Genomic DNA, 21,810 nt, shown 5'->3' with positions numbered 1-21,810 from the left:
AGCTCACTGGATATAAAGGCACCATGGTCTGGAGTCTACATGCCTGCAGTTGTTTAATGCTGTATCCAAGCCAGTAAGCCCTGCTATAACGAGGCAGGTTGTATTTGTCTGAATGCAGTCCTAGAGCTGTACTATGCCCAGTCAGCTCATAGAACAGGCAGAAGAACTGAGATCTGTCTCCCCACGTCCAAATTCACAAGCACTGGGACAGTAAGTGACTCCTTTTCTTACTCAGCATTCTTAATGCTTAATGGGAAAAAAAAAACAAGTCTTGGTTCCACTCAAATACTGAGGAGGAAAAAAAGAAATTAGAGTTTGCCTGAAGATTTTTTTTTTTAATGCTAATCCCCAGTCCTATATGCTTGCAGTCTCACCAAGAGGAACAGGAGAACTACAGCCACTGTGTTAAAATAAAGAAAATAGAGAAAATTTCTCCCATCTTTCACTATTTTCCTGCAAAAGAAGCACATTCATCAGCCACAGCCAAGAAGTACACAATACAATAGGGAGGAAGAGGAAGACAAATGTGTGACAGAGATCCTCACCATAAAGTAGGGGAATGCAAGGTTTATTCTAAATTAGCTTGATCAGCTGTGGCTCAGGAAGACAAGCATTAGAAGTCAGAACACCACCCTCCTTCCCAGGTCACAGTCTCCATAGGCACTAACAACAAGAACGATTAGTGCTGGACCTCTACTGCCAACACATATCCTAAACTTGCTGTTTCCACTTTCTCTTGAAAGACTAGATTAGGATTTTCTGTAACAATTCCAGTCTCCTCTGTCCAACCTGCGTGGCAGAGGAGCAGTTTCTCTGCCTTTCCCAAATGTGTAACCTGCCTAAGTCTGCTGGGGGCCGGGGGGGGGGGGAGGGAATCCTTCACTATCTTACTGTACTTTGTATGTAAGAACTTTTCTAACATAACACAAACATTCTTCTGAACAGTCCTTCTCCACACATTTCCCCAAACTCTTAAATCTCTTATTTAATCTCACCTGATCCTTGGTCTTCTCTTCTCTTTCACGAATGTAGCCAGCAACAATTCTTTCTGTTTCCTCACACAGCCTTGGATATGTTGCCAGCTGAAAAGCAAAAATAATAGGAATTTACACCTGCAGGGTAACTTCAGTAGAGTACAGAGGCGTCTCCAGCTTTCCTATTTGGAGGAAAGCAAGTGTTACAAACGCTACAAACCAAGCCTTACTTGCTAATAGTGGTGATTTTTGAGGAAGCCTGGAGAGACCTAAACCCTTGGATTGTTTCTGTGCTTTTGCTCCATGGTACATTCAAGAAGAGAGGGATGGTTCTGGAAGTGTAAGCCTTTTCAGACACAAATTTTTGGAATAAAGCAACTGTGACAATCCTAATACTTCCAGCTCTTTTCTTTTGTCTGGATATGAAGTAAATCTCTCCAAAAATGTAAAAAGGAAAGACAGAAGTTGATCCATAAATATACATCAAGAATAGCAGACTGCTAAGACAGCTTTCTTTCTGTGTTGGGATTTGCTATAAAGTAAAGGTCTGAATGAAAACCATCTTTATACACAGTACTTAGAAGGTGTGGATGAATTAAGATGTTACTAAGAAATATCCAGACTGTTGCTGTATCGCATCAGTCTAGTGTTTCTTCTTTGGGTTGTTTGTTTGTTTTTTGAAGTTGTACACTCCAGTTGTACACTCCAGCTTCTTGTTGAACACTCCAAACTTTGGGTCAACTGTTCTCACTTTAGACAAAAACATGAAGTTTGAATACCTGATAGACTTGCTGATGGATATAGAATTTTGTTCAATCACCTGGTTCATATTATACTCATTAAGAATGAAAACAAATTATCATTCCATTTTGAAGTCAGTGTTTAGAGATGAAAGACTCTAGCACAGAAAGAAAGCAGTACCTCACTAGTGGGAAAATGTACCCCAGTCTCTTCTATAACAATAAGAGTTTGTATTACATACCTATATGTAGATATACACATGTATATACATATGTATGTGCATATACATATTTTATCAAGGAAGGAAAAGAGATATGTCTATAGAATGACCATACTTCAAGCTCCTTAAAATTAAATATTAACAAATATTTATCATTTATCTAGCTTCATTTTCTAAAATGGTCTCTTTCCAATCTAGACAGGTAAAAATGAGATGTCAAAATTAGCTAAAAAAATAACAGCTCTTCCTAAAAGTACACATTTGAAATATTTTCTTTTCCCAGAGTAGGTTCTCAATACTAAAGACAAAGCTGCAAAATGCTCTCTTTAAATAAATAATCTTAGGAACAGTCCAGTTTGCCACAGTCCAGCTAGCCCCACTTAGAAGCAGTGGAAGATTCCAAATGTAGATCTGGGATAAGAGGTCAGAAAGGGCTGACTGTTCTTGCATGCTGCATTCCACCTTAGCACACTGCATGTCCCCTGGATGGATGGAGATATGTATAAAAATATGATACCATATATACATACATATGTACATATATACATATATATATACACACACACACACACACACACATATATATATATCTATATATATATCACACTGCCAATACAAAGCTGCACTGAAGCTAATATGAAGGCACAAGGTAAAGGTTTTTTTTCCTAAATCTACACATCCCGAAAGCTGGTGCAGATAGCACAGTAACAAAGCTTCAAAAGCTAAAGCACAAGTAGTCAATCATTCTAAGAGGGGGAGAACGTACTCCAAATAAGGTATATTTTACCTGACTGTCCAGAAATCACATGATTATGAAGAGTTTTCCATGCCAAACTACTTTATTGCCTGTCTATTATGACATTAGTAACATTTTAAACTGGTAAGTATATTTATCTTTAAATTGTTCAGTCATCCTACTCAGATACACTAAGTTAGATACTCATAGTGGCTGCAGTATTACCAATAAGATGCATGCTTGAATACTCTGGAAGACAAATTAAACAGAAGAAAAACAAAACACAGGCTTGAATACAACTCCTAAACATCGAGCACACCCTAAAAGAAATGCTATACTGCAAGTGTATTAACCCAAGAGTGACCGAGTAGGGTACAATTTATAGTACCCACAGGCAAACCCCAGTTTATCAGCCTTGTGGTGAGGGGCCTCCACATCTCTCTCCTCCTGCGTCTATTGCAGAGCAGTGCTTTAACTTCCAAGCGTCCTGTTCTTTGAAGGCTCCACCTTGTGGCAACACCTGTGCCTCTCAAGAATGGTACTTTAAAATGTGAACAGCAAAAGTCACAGTAAGTTTAGCCAATAGCACTGGGAAAAGAATCTGCACAATTAATTCAAGTGGCATATGTTCCAAAACTTGACAAAAGTGAAAAAACCTAGAAACTCGGCTCAAAATATTGAGGAGAATCTGCATCTCAATGATCTTTGCCAAAAGTCTGTCATCCTTTCTTGGTTTTGAAAATGGCTCCTTTAGCAGCTCACTGGTACAAAAAGCTGAATTATTCAGAGGACAAGGCAGGATATTTCTCAACAACCTCAGCAGACCTGTGCTTACATCCCAGAACTATTCTTCTACTTACTACTATTAGGATGTCCTGTATTCTGAGATGGTGGGAAAGACACAAGAACAAGAGAAGGCGAAACAGAAATAAAACCAGCCAGTTAAAGACAAAGAAAATTCTTTACATTGGAAGCAAAGAAGTCCGCAAAAATCAATGGGACCTTCCAGAATATCCCACAGCAAAGGGAGAAAAGACAATGCTACAGACAAATGAATTACTGTATTTACAGATGACTACTTCACTATGTAGGGGAAGTATAAAAGAAAAAAAAAAGTCTCTCCAGGTCAATGAAGTATACTTGATTGATTTCTGATAATTGCATTCATTCAGCTTCATTCACACCAACATCTGACATTCTTCCTTAGTCACAGGAAAAAGCTTGGGGTTTATTCTAAAAGCATAATTAAAGCTGAGAACACACTTCAGGAAACCCCTTCCCAAATATTCATAGTAAAGCTATGTTTAGTTTTTGATAAACTGACTTGTTAGTTTATTATATTTGTGGGATCTTGAGTTATATTTTAATTGATACACACAACTTTCATATCAGGAAGTTCAATACACAACAGTTCTTTCCACTTAAGAGTTCGACATTTCTGTGCAGCAAGCTCATTCTTCAACGCTCTAATGCAAGAGCGTGAACAAGTACAAGGGAGAAGAAATCTTCCTAGCATTCCACTTCTAACTTCTTGACAGTTGAAGATTGGAAGTTTTGGGCTTGTGTATGAAGAAAGCACAGGAAAAGTTTTATTGCCCGTCTTACGTACCAAAGAAATGTGGTGCTACCCGGTAAAGTCTCAACATGGACAGAGCATTTTCTCCTCAATACATCTGCTCTCTGAATACACTTGAGACCTTTGCTCCAGAAAGGTTTCACGGTTTCTTCCTCTTACTTGCTTTATAAAAGAAAACTTTACAGCATGATCTTTTTTGCCCGATTTATACATCAGCAAAATTGCTGCCTACGTTCCATTTGCAGTACCAATGAAAACAGGGCTATAAAGAGAAAACTGGGGGCAACACCTGACTCAGAAAAAGAAAAACCCAACCACCGCATATGCAGAGTCAAAACACAGGAATCAAAAAAACAAACATTTTCAGCATTACATTGTTTTAAGTTTTGCAAAAGTCATAATTGCGTTAGAAAATCTTAATGTGTTCAGCAAGTGACCGGATACAAAATTTATTGTAATACCATAAAATGCAGAACAGGCTTATCTACTATATCATTCCATACAAATCTATTCGGCAAGTTACCTTTTTAGTGCACTTCTTGACAGTGTTGATTAACTCTTGCATCACCAGATCCACACTTTTTAAGCAAGGTCCTTTCAGCTTCACGATCTGTTTTTTAACAATAGCCTCAAATGCCATGTCTGGAGTAAACAAACCTGTTCTGTGGACATAACAGAATATGTGAGACAGTAACACAAACATCACGCAAATAATACTTTCTACTGAACTGTTCATATCTTTCAGAGACTTACAGATGAACACAACAATATCCCTATACAAATGATCTTCCACAGAATTCAATTTACTGGTTTCTCCTTAAAAGACAAAGTTTCATTGTGGAGTAAGAATATAAAAGTAGAAACATGCCCTACTATTTGAAGACAACAGACAGAACTCTGAACAGCTATGTGGGGAAGCCTCTTCAGCAGTGCATCGCACCTTCTTAGAGCAGAGATGAATGGCAGCTGCAGCACTCTACACCCAACTATTTGCATACAAATCAGTAAGAAACCTAGAGTTGCATTTTTCTCTTCACCCATAATAGCAGAAGTAGTTCTGTTACTCAGAGTCCTCCTATATGGAGACTTACACAGATGGTCACTGCAGGGTAAATGAATCTATATAAACAGATCTCTCACAGAACCAGTCCCAAACAAAAAGACATTACTTCTCCTTCAAAGATTGCCTGCAAAGATTTATACTTGACAAAGAAGGGTTTTTTTATATATTTATATATATATATACATATAAATACACAAAAAATATTTTACATGTGTGTGCATATGTTTGTGTGTGTATATGTACGTATATACACACATGCATGTGTGTATATATATGTGTATAAACACACACATACATATGTAAAAACATGCCCAACACTATTTGCCTGCTACCACAAATTATCCAGCAAGGCCTTCCATCAGTAAAGCCAGAACAGTTTAAATACTGTGCCACAGCTATCAGAGCCATCTATTTGAGAATTTAAGACTTAATTTTAAAATATATATTGGGGAAGTTAGCTGCAAGTCCATTATAATGTGATCCTAGATCACAAAATATTGTAATATGAAATACATAATAATGTACATAATAACATAAAAACAAAATGTTGTCATTGTAATTTGAGGTAACAGCTGCATTGCATATGAATTCAATTTCACAGTCCCCAAGAAAATAATTAGCCTTGGCATTTGTGTGCATGCTATCCATAAACTGCTTATAGACAATACCTAGCCCAGTATTTCCTGAAGGTAAACCAAAAAAAAGGAAGTCCAATATGCCTCATCTGCATCTTCTACATGTGACAGCAAAACCTTAACCAGCTCAATGAATACCTTTTGTAGGGGTCCTCCAGTGTTAGTCCTTTACCTCGGCCTAAAACAGTCATTCCCCCACACCTTCAGAAAAATTGGGGTAGTCTATTTTATACTATTTTCTCTGACAAAATACACTATTCAAAGAGGTAGAAATAGATAACAGATGATTTGGAGAACATTCTCATTTCATCAGTTGCCAAGTAAAAGAGTATTGCATTGCTCCAAGGTTTCAGAGCTTAGAGCTCACCAAGTCACCTTGCTAACATTTCCAACACAGCATTTCCTATATGAGTAACGTGAAGAACTTCTTCCAAAACTGCTTGTAAGCAACAGTTTCGAAAGAAATTAAGTGCTCGCAAGTGGGGGGGGGGGGGGGTGAGGGGGTGGGAAATCCCAGGAACCCAGGCCTTTTGGAATATGTTCTACTGTTAAAAGGACAAAAACAGGTCAACAGGTGTGCATGTGAAAGTCCCTTCAAAACAGATTAATCATTCCAAAGTGAGATAATTAAACCATTCCAAAAAAAATATTTCCTCCTCCCAAACGTAATAAACTGCAGATACATGCACAAAGTGAAACCTTAGCAAACTCATCTGCAAATCAGTCACTTCAAGAAACGGTAAAGAACGAGGGAAAGTAAGGCAGTGCAAGGAGCCTGCTGGACAGCAACACAAATTGAAAACTCTTTTCCACTTCGAGACACAAGTTTTCTCTCAAAGACTTATGATTTTTCAGGAATATTGGCTCAACAGCTTCGAAGAACTCTCGATCAGGACTCTGACATGACACATTCCAAGTCATCATGTTTAGGAATCTCAGACCTGAATTGTGTGGCTTTGATGCTATGAAAACTGAAAGACAGATTTGATGTTCCAAGACCTGAGTAATAGATTCAAATATCAATATTGATATGCAGAAAGATATAGTTCAACTGGCACTACCGGCCTTGCTTGATCTCCCACAGAATTCTTGAATTAAACATAAGAAAGCAGCAAGGTAAAGCAAAATATGACCCCAGGACAGAAAAGGATTTAACAGATGCAGGATCACACCTCTGGACCAAAACTGCAGATACACACAATTCCTCTTCAGAACAAAGGGAGCCTTTTGAAGAATTCCTACGTTTTCATAATGCCAACATAGCCAAATTCTTGGAAAAGCTTTCATAATGAAACTGAAATTCCAGAAGACGTTGTCTCTGCCAGGCTGCTGTCCATTCAAATGGAAAGCCAGAGATACAGTACCACACAGAATGCACCACTTGCCAGAAATGACAGGTTCTTGGTAGAAATGGCCAGGAGCAATCTCTGCCCATTAGTTAACACAAACTCTGACTTTGGGATGTCTGTCAAGGTCTGACCTTAATTGTCACTGACTTAAGAACAGAGTTACCAGTACTAGACAAACTGCTGCAAGTTACCAGAGCCTTGTACACCTTGATTTCTTTGGCTTCTAAATGCCTTGTAGCAAAAGATGGTGCAGATGGACCCCTAACACGCACCTGAGACAAACATTAATCTCAGACAAGATCAGAGAAACACTGCATACCTTTAGAGCCTTAGACTGTTTGAGGTAATGTGTTGCTTTGCACATTATCTTATGTATTTCAGTATATTATCTGCATGACGACACTACAGAGCTCATTTTAAGCCTAGATAAGAAGCTGGTATTAGGCTCACATAAGCAAAAGCCACTTAAACACATGCTTATGTAATGTCAGCTAAGTTATAACATTCATTAGAAAGTTTCCATGTTATCCCTGACAGAAGATGCATACAGTCCCTTGAAGCTCCAGTAGACTCATAGAACAAAAACAAAATAGAAAAAAAGCAAGAAAAATAAATTTTCTGCAGCAGCAGATACATGAATGAATCCAATCTAATCTAGTCAATAAACAGAAAACAGGTAGGCAGAAGCTCTTATCTAATGCCAGGAGGTGGAGCTGCAGGCTTTCACCTGTCAGAAAGGCAGCAGTCTTTAGCAAGAATTAGCACAATTCATTCAGAGCTAAAAACTGACTTTGGCCAGACCACTGATGAGTGCCACATTTTGATTCTTAGTCTTCTCTAGTTCTAGGTGATGAAGTTTATGAAAGATACAATGGAAGAAGAAAGTTTAATAGGAGTCTGACTATTTGTTCTCCCAGTTCAAATGGCAGTGGACTTGGCTATATCACCACTCTTAGACACAGACACATAAACAGACTTATGGCTTCTTTTTTTAAAAAGCATCGAGAACTACTTCTGGTAGGAGTCCTGAGGCAAAAAGGGGGAAAAGCCTAAGGAAATAGCTCTGCAGGGCACTATTTAACAAAAAGAACTAGGATGTTGATAAGACATCCAAAATAGCTAGAAGTATAAGCCCAAAGTGTTGGTAGAAAATATCCGAGGTGACGTTTGTTTAATATCTAGACTCATTTGCCACTGAAGGAGCCAGGGAGAAGCCAACCATATCATTACCAAAAGACGTACAGACCAAGTCATGAACAAACACTACTGAGTAGGACAGCATTTCTTTAAGAATTTACTTATTTGATGTTTTGTGGATACTTTGTTATCAACAGTTGAGCAAATTTCAGGCTGACATCTTTGACATCTAATGATCATATCTAACAGTCAGCCTTTGAAGCAGAACTTCACTCAGCCGTAACAGTTGTAACATCCCAGATTCCAGCAACATTCCCAATGGGCTAACATGTCAAGTTTTAAATACCATCACGTGTGGCCTTTGAACTGGTGCTTCATCATTTACTTTCTAGAGGTTTCTGAACCACAGAGGGTTTGTGTACTATCAAGCAAAATTAAGATACTTCTTCATGGCTTTTTATCCTTTTACTAGAGGAACAAAGTTCAACATACAAACTAAAAATCCCCCAAATGAGCCACTATGCCAGCTTCCCCCAAGCCATGAGCATTATAATAAAACACAGTTTCGATAAATGCTTTATTCTCTTTCAGTGTTGTCCACCATGCATCCAAAATTTCATATAGGAGTTGCAGCTGATACTGAATTTAATTGATAGGGCAACTAAAAATAAGCAGAAAAGGGAAAACTAAGAATCGCTCCACCATGAATGCACAGTTGCAATCAGTTACACAAATTCCAACAGCCTCAATACAATGGAAATCCTGTGTTATATTGGAAGTTAAAGTTACATACTTTAGCAGGAGCAAGAAGCACTACAGAAAAAAAAGTAGTCACTGATTTTCTCTGTAAAATAATTTTCCAAGAGTTCCAAGCAAGTTAAACCTCTTTACACAAAGCAACTGTCAGTCAAAAATACCCACGTGGAAAACTAAAGTATGAAGGACTGGAAGAAAAAAGTCAGGCGCTGGGAGCAGTGAGTTTGTAATGTAATCTAGCAACAGACAGCAAGTGTGTCCACAGATTAAAAAAGACTACATCTTCTGTAATGCGCATCATCTTGTAAACATGGGAAGTACTTGCCTGATACCATGTATGTTCTTGATTGCATAACTTATTTCTCTCCGCAGTTCTTTCTCATTGAATTCCATCTAAAGAAACAAAAACGTTTGAGATCATATTAAGGATAGCTTTTAAATAAAACAGAAAATATTACTTCTCCCAATATAACCTCAAGAAAGGCAAGTTCCACTGGAAAAATATTCATTTCTAACTACACTAAAGATGAAGCACAAGTATTTTGAAACATTTTAACACTAAGGCTACAGGCAGCAGCAAAGACTGTTGCAAAATATGCACCCTTCCATTCCAGACACACTAATGGCCAGAATGATTTTGCAGAACATCCCAAGAGAAACATGAGATGACAGAATGAACCGGAAATAACATTTGGAAGATGCAACTTTTCTAAACCAGCTTTCCTAAAGCAGTGCAAATTTTATGATTATGTTCTCCGTCTATCCTCCCTTTCCTGCCCCACTATTTTTTAACCAAATTTGAGAGAGTAGTGGTCTATGAAGTGCCCATAAATTTCTTGGCATGTCAGCTGGCAAGAGAAGAAAGATCCAAGTTAGGTTTGTCACAAACAAAAGGGCCATTATTTAAGCTCAACTCTTATCCATTCTGTTGCCCTGCTGGTTAACCTACACATTAAAACCCTGGAAGCAGCCACAACCCTGGCTGACATCCATCCAACTGAAAGCTGGGAATATCAAGGGAGCTGAGCTTAAGACAGGTAAAAAGGAAGCTTAGGAAACGTGTGGCAGAAAGAATGGGGACTAGAAATACAATAAGGTGCAAGGCGAGGGGAAACTGAAGTCATTACATTGCAAGAAAAGGTAAAAGAACATATAAACGCAAATCCATAAGAAACGAGCTTTCATTAGTTCACAGCCCACTGAACATCAGCTTATTCTGTTAGCCAAAGGGTGGACAGGCAACGGGAGATGTTTTGGAGGGGGGTGGGGTGGGGGAAGCTAGCTCTGAATGTGAAATTTGCTTCTCTCCCTTCTTCCCACCATAAAAATATGGGACTGAAAACTGGCTTTGTTTTATGCTCGGAAGACAAAAAGTAGAAGAGTCAGAAAATGGCTATTTTCTGCAACTCTCATTTTAATATATACTAGCTACCTGAACACAGCAACCTAAATTATACCAACTGCAGTTGCTTCCCTGCCCCATCTAAGCAGAATGAAGAGGCTAGTTGTGTTAGAACAAAAAAACAAACAAAACAAATAAAAAAAGGCAAGAAAAATAGTAGGAACTGGGACCACTGTTACAATCTAAATATTGTATTTCACAAATCTCAGCAGGTCTCAATATTCATAACTAGAAAAGAAGTACCCCAATAATCATTTAGTGTAATTTGTTCCTCAGTTAAGAGCATGTTCTTCCAATCAAACCTTCTTTGCTTTGCTTCTATCAATACGCACATAAAAATACACATATAAAACCCCAAAACAACAGGAAGATAAATACCTTCACTAGTTCAAAAGGAAAACGTTCATGGAAAATACGATTGATTTTCGCACCTCCCGAAAGCTCTAATGTGTCAACCTGATCTCCTGATCCTTCGATTCTTTTTTCAAAGTCCACTGAAAACTGCTGGACCATCCTAAATTTCAAAGGGTGAGAAACAAACAAAAACACTTAAGCATGTCAACTACCAACCCCATATTTCAGTACTATGTGACCACTACTTCCCAATTAAAACATGTTTAGGAGTTGACAAGATTATCTATAACAACAATTCATTCAGTCAAGTTGCCGATCCAAGGTGCTATACTACTCACAGTCTTTGTAAATCCAGTCCTCTACGTATGCACAATTCTCATCCCTCACAGAACATAGCTCAGTATACTATTTTCTTTCTTCATTTTTTTAAATATTTTTTATGAAATTGTATGTTAAAGTCAACTATAGATACTACAGGGTACCAGGTCACATTCCTGATTTTATCCATGATGACAAAATTGTAAAAGATACAATCATCTATTACATTCACTTTTTAGAAAAGAACAAGTGATTGCAATCTTTGTAGTAGGATAAGCAAAAAATAGTCTTGAGGATTAAGCTATAACACTTAGAATTTATTTGGATAGAAAAGCACACCCACATTTAGATGCTATTAAAGAAGCTGCAGAGCTCAAGGGTGCAGACAAAAATCACCAGTCTTATGACAAAAGGTATCCTTTCAGGAGAGCTCACTTCTCCACAATGCCCCTTTGATCTTTCTAAGTTATTTCAAAAAGATACAGTTAATAGCATGATGTGAATAAAGCCTCTAAGCTGATCCTGTACTGGAAGATTTAGAAGAGGTGACCAAGGAACTTACTTTCCCATGCCAAAATGAGGTAGCCCAAGAAGCAGTACTAATAAGTCAATGTGTCAGCTATCAGTACCATAAGCTCCAGCTTGCCTGGCTGTGCTTAGACTTTGCAGCAAAAGCACTCAGGAGAACTCTTCCAGTTACAAAATATTCAGGGATAGTCCAATAATTTATTATTATTATTATTATTAAAGTAAGGACATGTGATTGGTCATAAAACTTGAAGTGACAGATCTGCCGAAAAGCAACATTGTGTATCAACTGTGCTTAAACCCCAGACACCTGTAGAGCCTGGGTTAACAGGGTTATGGAAACAGTGCAAATGTAGAGCCCCAAATTGAATTTATAAAGAGGATTACAGAAACTTAGTATCATCTTATGGGTAGGGGTGGCAGGTTTTATTTTCTTATATGCATTATGGAACCTGTTCTTGAGTGTCACAGGAAAAGGTTTCTAGATATGTTATTTTCCATATGAAAAAGAAGAGAGTTTTTTGCTTCAAAAAGAAAAAGCAAAAATGAGGACAATTTTTACTGACAAAACAAGTTAATTTCTCCTATAGCACCTACTTATGATACAAGAATTAGAAAAATTATGTGGAGAAGTACCAAGTAGGATGACTTAGGTTGAAATGGAATTCAATTCATTTTCCTTTAGAAACTGCTACAGCAGTAGAAGAAGCGTGAGATGCCAGCAACACCTAACAATTCGATACACTTGATATACTTTTTTCCAGCAGCTAATTCACCAAGAACATATAGTAAGAAAAAAACACTTCTGTTGTCCTCTCGTGGAAGAGTCCTAGGTGATCTCCCTAGATGTTTAGGCAGGAAAAAACTGTCTAAAGCAAAGCCATGAGGGACAGACACTAACGTCTGCTTTTTTGGACATTGCTGTTATGAAAACAAGGACTAAATCAAAGTCTTCAGCTGGCTCAAGAAAGCCACTTTAGTCCTGGTGGCCATTTTCCCTTCCAAGTCCTAGACTATTTATGAGAGAATGCACCTTGTTCAGAGCTTATGCATTTTTACATGTCAGTGCCTTTATCATCTACCCCAGAGAACTGAGCAGGCTGAAATCAACCAGGTAGGAAAATGACAATGGTCATATAGGGCAGAAAAGCTAAGACCATTTTGCATCTCTCTTTTCTGTAGATGCTTTCTCTTCTAATGGAAAAGTTTAATTGCATATGAACATACAACTGGCTACAGAGGACCATATTTAAAAAAGAAAATTAAGAATGGCAGATCTTTCAGGCAACAAGGGATGAGGTACACAATGCTGGATGGCTAGGATCCCTGAAATCAGACCAACTTGGGAAGCTACATGAAGGGAAGCAGTGGGTGCTAACTAGCCTCAGTCCCTAATGTCAGCATTGCCCTTTTTCCTTAGTGCTACAACCACAGTAAGGATTCTTTTCTCTCCAATTCTACCTATTTGATTCAAAGTCAGATCAAGAGTCACCTCTATTTTATCGCGTTACATTAGTGTTACTAAAGTCTTGTCAGACAGATGCATTTTGTGGACGAGACCCAGACTGGACAGTGACTTGAATGGCGAAAAGCTTCCCAGTTTAGAACTTATGATAATAACATAGCTCTAGAAACAATTACAATTCATCACACAACAACAGTATTCAACCTGTGGCTTCTCAGGCCTCAGAGAGTCAGCATCTACCAGGTCAGTTTTACCGCAAGCAGGGCTGGTGCTTCCCAACATCTATTTTTATGCAAGTTCTGGAGCCTCAGAAGAGCTCAAAGCAACAGATGTTTTCATCCACCCCAGTACACTATTACATGAACATAAGAATGACTGCACTAGAATGGAACAAAAGCCATATCATAACAGTCACCGATAGTAGGTGCCTAGGGAAAAGTACAAGAATGGGACAAGCATACACTGGTATTTCTCCAGGATACTCTCTTGGCCTCAATAAGTTGGTGTTTGTGGGTTCCATAGAGATGTGTCCTTGTGCTTATTAGCCTTGAATATCTTCCACAGCCCCAAGAATTTGTCTAGCTGCTTTCTGAAAGCACTTGAATTGTCAGTATCAGCTTCTGCAGCAAGGACTGCTATGGCTTAAACACACATCATGCGAAGAACTACCTTCTGTGATTAATTTTAAACTTGCTACCTTCAAGGTCTTTCAGATGCTCAAGTTCTTATACTGGGGAGGGAAAGAAAAAAAAAAAAAAAAAGCGCATTTCCTTCTCCAGCTTCCTCACTTTATAGACTTCTAATGCAACCTCATCCCCTGGCCTGTAGTCACCCTTTTTCCAAGCTAAAGAATCCATCTATGCAATCAGAAGCATTTTCTAACCTTTGATCATCTATGCTGCCCATCTTTGCATCTTTTCCTATTCTACTTTATCTCCTTCATATGACTATTAAAGTTAATTTATAGAAAACCTTACTGAAATGTTAAGTAGCTAAAAATGTTCTCAGACATCAAGCACATAACATTCTTTGGGGTTTGCACACAGTATCCTTAATCATATCCTAATCTTTAAATATAACCTGTTGGTGGGGGTGGGGGGAAGGGCAAAACAAAAACTTTTTACACATTGGATAAGCAGATGAAAAACTAGTCACTCACTGCAGCAGGGCTTTAGTTTTTCTGGTTGGATCTTCTGGTCTGAAGTTTTTGTATACCTCTACTTCATGTTCTATAGAAAGCAGCTGGCTCTGGAGTTTGCTCCTGAAGCCTGGCAGGGTATCCCGAATATGATTGGTAAGTTGCTAAAAAAACAAATAAAAGACCTTTTATACTCTAAATACAGATGAAAGCAAAAGCACAGCCATTTCCTGCTGACTGCCAAGCATATCATCCATGAACTGTGCTAGTTTACTAGTATATGCCCTTTTGATCTTTGTAGCAATGGAGACAGTTAAAGAACAATACATATCCCTTTCATGTACACATTATACAGAAGCTTGAAAAATTTCTTGGCCCTCTCATTCACTAGGTCCTATTGCTACATACCTGTTTAAATGTGTATAACTTTTGAGTGTGTAGCTAATCTGAAATGACCTCTCTTACCACTCAGCACTTTGATATCCCCACCCTCCTCTTTGGCTGGTTTTCCTGCTAAAGGTAGTCTCCTAATTCCCTAGATACACAAGCTGTCTGCATGAACGCCCCTTGGTTCATAACTCCTTCTTAAAGGAGCAACAATACAGAGTTTTGTTTTGTTTTTTTCAAATACCTCTCTCAACATCTTAGTTTACTCCTGCAGTGAACGTAAACTGTCTTACTTAAAAAGACAGCCAATATGTGAATATGCTCCACTTGTGATCCCTAGTAGGGTTGGAGATGAACAAATGCATCAAATTTCCTTCAGACAACGTGATAAACAGTTTCCCCTAAAGGTCTGTATGTTTATTTGTGGAAACACTCTACTGCATCATTACACTTATTAGAATGTTATTAGACTTTAGTGCCTCCAGATTCCCAACTCTGGGCTTTCTGGTCAACTATGTCAAGAAGTAATTTCTATAAATTAAAAATTCAGTTTTTGAGACATATTTCTCAATTCTTAAACTGAAGTATTAGTATAGAGCCATCAGTAACGGCATTGTCTCTAACAGCCTCTTGTAAACAAGGCTGCAGGAAAGTGGAATTGCCACTCGGCTTGCACTGGATGACTCCTTTACAGCAAAAGGCAATGCAGGAAAAGGAACAGATTCCGAAAGCCGACAATCAGTTCAGAAGGGTGATGGAAGGAAGCACAGACACACAGAGTAGCTACTTGGAACTTTCTCGCCATCAAGAAATATCACCTCCACGTGATTTCTGCTCCCTTGTACGAAGTATACTAAAGGGAAGAGAGTTTTCCTTCATGAAGATTATAGCAATTTAACTTTTTTAAATGCTTCATCTTTGGCTGAAGAAGAAGTTCTAACTTCTACTTCACTTTTCATTTCTGAAAATATACCTACAAGTGCTAGAAGATAAACTGGATTAAAAAAAAAAAGTCTCAACGAATCTGTTAGGGTTTGACATACTTCATTTATTTTGTGCATGTATGTTGTAATGCGTTTGGAAAGCACTATCAGTATCTCACCTGTGCTGTAAGTGTATCATTTCTGAACAGTTCCTTGATTCAAACCAAAATAAACCTCTTGCAATTTGTTGCAAATTCTCTTCCCAGCCCCCATTCAGACACCCTACAAATGAGGAATGTTATAAACCTGAAACACTTAATCTCAAAATAAAAGTTGTTCAGCAGAGGTGACAGCACAGAAGCAAAAGCTGGAGTTTCCCTGGAGCACCACCTTGTGGATGCAGAGAAATTTAAATTTCACCTGAAACCACAAACCCTAACAGGTGTTTAATGTTAGGGATGAGATTTACATAGTTTTCCCCATATATAACATTCTATATACAGTAACAGACCAGAAAACAAACAGTTCATACTCAAACATATAAATTTATAAAACAGCTCACAAAAAAGTTGATAGTACTTAAAGTAATATACTTGAGGAAGGACGAGAAGTCCAAAGAAATAAGAATATCAATTGTTTCAGTCTCAAAACTAAGATGTATGGTATTAAATATTTAATATATAGAAAAAGGCAAAACATCCTAAACACAGGTGAGTTCTTGGCACCCTGCTGAAAACTTGGTTCTGCAGCACCAATAAACGGCATTAGTATTCTTTTTGCATTGATCCACAGCATATTTCAACCTTGCTGTCAAGTTACCCAGCTGCAAAGTCACTGTAGCAAGAAATTGAGGCCAGGCCATTTAGCCTTGCTCCTCTTAGTAAACAATAATTTCTCTCTGCTGTTTCCAACTTCTGTCAAAAACTGATAGATCCACATAGACCTGGTCTCTGTTTATTCAAGACCAAAGGCCACAATTTGACAGTGAACTGGAGAAAACACTCTTATGAAGTTTGACTTGTAGGTATGCCAAGAACACAGGTCAGCTGATAAACTGAGTTTCATATAAATCATATTACATCATGGGACATTTTTGGAAGGCATGCATGACTTGATCTTGTCCTCTTCAAACTTGCTGTGAGGTACATCACCTTGAGATGCACATGCTACCCAAGTTTGCACTATGAAAGTGGCATTCCTCAGAGACACACATCTAGAAACTAGATGATCCAAAACGGAATTAATGGCATAGTTAACTGCAACTGTGACAGTGTGGGATCCTTCTTAAATAGACACTATGCTCACACTGGCCTAAAGAACAGACTAGTCTTAACATTTCAACCAATGCTAAATACAAATGAATAGAGTTGGACTTTAAAACCAGATTAATGAAGACTCATTATAGTTTTGGTTACAATCTGCTAGCAAGATTAATAAGCTTGTTAGGGGAATGGAACCAGGTATCATGGACCCCGGTCATATGTATTTCTCAGACAGCAAATTTTTGTGACCTACAGACTTCCTTCAGAAAACTCACGAGTACCTGAGGCATGTACCTACAGATTTATCACCTCTAGAGCTCTACTTTATGGAGAACAACTCCTGACATGAAAGTCTAGTTACCAGTCTACTGATGGATGAATTTCTTAGAGATAATCACAAAACTCTCATCCGTCAGTGATAACTAACTCCTATGTCTCTCCCAATTAGCACAATGATAAAGAGAAACATGTAATAGTGAATAAAATTACGTACTCCTCCACCTCTAGTGTTGGCAGTGTCTTGATTAGAACAGGAAGGAACAGGACTCTCCTCAGCTAAATGGGAACCAGACTTCTCTACCTCCTGCTACAGGAAGCTGTGATCTGATAGTTTCACACGAACTTCTAAAAACAGACCCTAGGTTTTGCAAAAAAAGGTAGCGTGAACAAAGTGCTCTGATAACTGTATCTGTCATTTACATCAACAGTATATGGTACGTTGTTTCTGCTAGAAATCAGAATGAAATGTAGATCACGAGGTTAAAGTACAGATGTACAGTAAACCCTCAGAATATATGATTTCTAAAACACTGTTAGTCTTGACATTTTGATCAGCAGGAACACCTAAAGTGGAAGAAATGTGATAATTAAGGAATAGAATTGTATATTTGGAGAAATACCCAGGAAGGGAGCAGAACCTTATTTTCTATGTTCATACTCAGTATTCAAGAGAACAGAAAAGATTTCATCCTGAACAAAGGGGCAGGGAATGGATGCAACAGCAGTCTGAAATTGGCACACGGAAGATTCCCACTCCTCCAAGGCCACTTACATTTGTCAGCTTTGTTTTCCATCTTTTGTAACCACACTTCCAGTTTTGTAAATCAATACCATTAGGCTTTGCTAGAGCAAACTCATGTTTCTAAGAGTTTTTGCAAGGAATGTCAAGTCTTCCACATGGCAGCAGAGCACCTCTGTACCCTTGAACGGTCATGACAGATTTCTGCTCACTCAGGGTTACCTACTCCACCCAAACCAAGCACAGTCCAATTCCACAGGAAGACTACAACTGCTATATGCAGCCCCCGAGAACAAAAGTACACTAATGGCTCATCGCCCCCCAACATCTTCTCTAAGATTGTAGCAGGTATGCCCATATTATTTTACTGCAACCGTGACTGATGTTATAACCTAAACTTCAGCCTGAGATGACAGTGAGATAAATAAGCAATTTAATTAATTTCTGAAAGCTAAAGTGGGATAAAATATTACAGAACTTCTAGATCTGAGAAACTACACAGTCATAAAATACCATTGGTGGCTTATGTCTAGATGCATAAGGGAGCAAATCTGAATGATTTCTTTTATTTTTGAGCCAAAAAAATTTTACTCTGAAGAAAGCAGTGTTTGAATGTGATGGAAGTTGCCATCCTTGATAACATATGATTAGCAGACTTAATTACTTTAGCTGTATACTGACAGGAGCCTGAAAATTAGGTCCTCTACTTCTCACAGTGAATTTGCCACATATGCCACATGTAATACACAGCTTTGTTTATTTCATTATGAAACTTTAAAAGGGTAAAGGCAGGAAAGAATGAATTAGGTTCACTGACGCGCATTCCTTTTAATAAGGATTTTATATTGGTTCTATCATTATAAGAGCTGCCTCTCACCATACAAATTTCAAATTTTACCTGGTTTAGAACTTTTTGGAGGTACGGTGTTCCCATCCGATCTGCCATGTGCCTGTATGCTGGGTGCGAAAGAAAGAATTTCCTTTCTGCTAGCAGAGCTGCCTTGATATCCTTCTTCCCATCAATGTCTTTCTGGCTTCTGTTTACAACACCAATATAACCTAAGACAACAGCAATGTGGATAAGTCAATGCAGCTACTGCCTGAATGACTGGATTCACATTAAATTGAACCAGGCTGTCTCAGTTCAAACAAAACCCTCCAATTAAAGCAATTTAGGTATTGTTTAGAAGTACTGTAATGAATTTAATGATGACCAAATCATTGATTCAAATGCAGTAATATCCTGGTTCAACATATTCCTAGACTGTTTTCTGTGTTGTTATAACAGGAGGAGGAGATGGTCTCATTGGTAAAGTGTAATTAGAATCAAAATTATGGATACTGTTAGCAGTGCAAGTGACTGTGACACTAGCTGCAGGAACAATCACCTGGAAAATTTATGAAAGGCGTAAAACTTGGTTTGCAGTGAAGTTACCAAAGCTCTGGTGCTTGCTTCCAAGATAGATAAGGAAAAAGAGTCCCTTCTGGCAAGGTATGGCAGCCTAGCACAGAAAAAAAAATTTGCCAACTACTTATTCTGAAATTTCTTGTTTCTGGAATAGCCCAGCCTATTTTCCAGGTCTAGTAAAAATGTCTTTTAATTATTAGATATTTTGCCATGGCTTCCTGTTATATTTGCTGTTTAGATAATGATAAAAAGATTGCAACTCATTAAGACCCATGTAACCTTTGTTTCACCTCCAGAACCATTTTATACACCACCCTGGCCCAAATCATTGTCTGGGTCATGTAGGATATAGGCAATTGAACATTCTCACCTCTACGAAGAGGGAGTAGTTTGTTTTCTAGAATTTCTCTTGCATCTGTTCCCTCATCCATCAGATCCAATTTTGTGATCACACCAATGGTCCTAAGGCCTGATCGGAGCGGGGGAAAGATAACAAAGGATCATTCATAGTCAGGAAAGTCAATTATATCTTAGAATTCCATAATACTTATTAAAAAATGTGATATTCACAAAGCATGCCTCACACACAATACCAGGCACAGCTGCAAGCTGAGATGTGCCTGGAAAAGAAGGGATCATCATTCCCAGTGCTGAAATGCATTCTTCAAATCTCTTTAACCAGGTTCAGCACTGCCGTGATACTACCGTATAATATCGATGACAGAGTATCCAGAAATCCCATTGGCATCAAGGTTCCCTTTTGCTAGTTGCTACAAAAGTTTCTAGATAGGCACTGCCCCCCTTCCTTGCTTATAAGAGTTAGTGACAAAAAAGACACAAAAAAAAACAAACAAAAAAACCCTACAATTTACAGCATCATTATATGAATTATGCTGAGCTAACAATTATTTTGATGCTGAAGTCTACATGAGAATGCACATATAGATCTGTATTATAACATATATTAGCAGTAAAAGAAAAAAGTATAATAGTCTTAGTTATTACCTACTTCCATTTATGTTATTGTACTTGAGAACAAAAAGCAGTTGAACGTTCTATCATGCTTACCTTGAGGGTCCACTTCTTTAGCTAACTTCAGCGCATCTGAGTTGGCCAGATCAGTGTTAGCTGGAGTCACAGCCAGTATCAGGCAGTTTTCCCGAGAGATGAACTGCATTATCATGTCTCTGATTTGTTGCTCAATATCTGGAGGTTGATCCCCTACCGGCACTTTAGTGATTCCCGGCAAGTCAATAAGAGTCAGGCTTAATACTAAATGGAAAACACAAGATCACAAAACTGGTTAGCATGCCAGATATGTTTGAAGAGATTGATGGCTCTCTAGCTGCAGACAGTTTTTTTAATCACATAAAACCCTACATAATTAGCTTTACAGGTACATAAACACCATTAATGGTTCAAATAAAATGCCTGACAATCTGAAAGTCACACTTGTTAGCACAACTGTTTCCCTACTGGTTTTTCATCTCTGGATTTAAGAGTACTATTTAGTATCTTAAACATTAGCATTGGCATAGGAGAATGATTCTCATGTTGAATAACCTTAAAAGATTCCAGACAACTGAACAAGACCTTCTGAGCTTTTTCCACCAATAGCAGTACAGACAACAGGCCATTCCCATCTCATCTTTCAAACCAACCCAAACAGGTTGTTTTCTTTTTAATACTGTCCTTCTCTGACTATCTTTCAATAATGTCTCCAACTAAGAACTTCCCAAACTGAAAGTCAACAACTAAACTAACTTATGTAGCAAAATTCTTGGATTGTTTTTCGTTTGTTTTTTGGTTTATTTTCCAGCAGTTGAGATACTGTATGTGTCTTCTTAAGAAGAGCAACAAACAGGAAAAAGTTTATCTGTCAAGAAAAGCTGTTTTGCTTAAGCATGGCTCCCCCAGTACAGGCCGCAAGGCCAACTAGAAGCATCCTAGCTTTCTCATAAAACAGTGGGGTAACAGGGTATCCTTTAGACAAGTGAGAAAAGTAGTATTCCTAGAACGGAAACACAAGAAAGTATAGTTCGGGTCTCACTAATACAGGCAACAGTTGCTGAACTAAAGGACTGATCCTAATAATACAAAGTAAGAGCATTAGACAGGAAATTTTCACCTTCTCCTGGAGTCAGCATGTTCCACAATTGAGCTTTGAGGCAAGGCATTTAGTTCAGCTCCATTCCTGTTGGCTATGCCACATCTGTACAGCAGAGATAGGGCTCAGGGGCAAGTGTTTAGAACCAAGTCTGCTCACAGCATATCAAAGGGAGGTTCAGTATCTCTTTAATTACCTCTCCTCTTATTTTAATGCTTCTGTTCTTTGATTCGCAATCAAGACATCAGATGAGGTGGTTAGGAAAACAAAATGCCTCAGCCAAATATACCACTTTTCCCCTGGATCCAAAACA

General features: G+C 38.2%; 1 protein-coding gene across 5 annotated transcripts in view; it reads right to left on the bottom strand.

Annotated features, from left to right (window-relative positions):
* The window catches only part of DNM3 (dynamin 3), a 193,614-nt gene that overhangs the window by 142,310 nt on the left and 29,494 nt on the right, over nt 1-21,810 (bottom strand). For all 5 annotated transcript variants that reach the window (XM_064515703.1, XM_064515702.1, XM_026123358.2 and 2 more), the window contains exons 4-11: nt 20,459-20,662; nt 19,761-19,859; nt 18,881-19,041; nt 14,414-14,556; nt 10,968-11,103; nt 9,513-9,580; nt 4,771-4,909; nt 996-1,082 (exon numbers count right to left, since the gene is read on the bottom strand). In XM_064515703.1, the coding sequence (XP_064371773.1) occupies nt 996-1,082; nt 4,771-4,909; nt 9,513-9,580; nt 10,968-11,103; nt 14,414-14,556; nt 18,881-19,041; nt 19,761-19,859; nt 20,459-20,662 (1,037 nt within the window). The remainder of the gene's footprint in view (nt 1-995; nt 1,083-4,770; nt 4,910-9,512; nt 9,581-10,967; nt 11,104-14,413; nt 14,557-18,880; nt 19,042-19,760; nt 19,860-20,458; nt 20,663-21,810) is intronic.

Source organism: Dromaius novaehollandiae, chromosome 8 (genome assembly GCF_036370855.1).
Source record: "Dromaius novaehollandiae isolate bDroNov1 chromosome 8, bDroNov1.hap1, whole genome shotgun sequence".
In the NCBI taxonomy this organism is placed as follows: domain Eukaryota; kingdom Metazoa; phylum Chordata; class Aves; order Casuariiformes; family Dromaiidae; genus Dromaius; species Dromaius novaehollandiae.
Note: the sequence above shows the minus strand (reverse complement) of the source record. Positions and strands in the feature narration are given on the sequence as shown.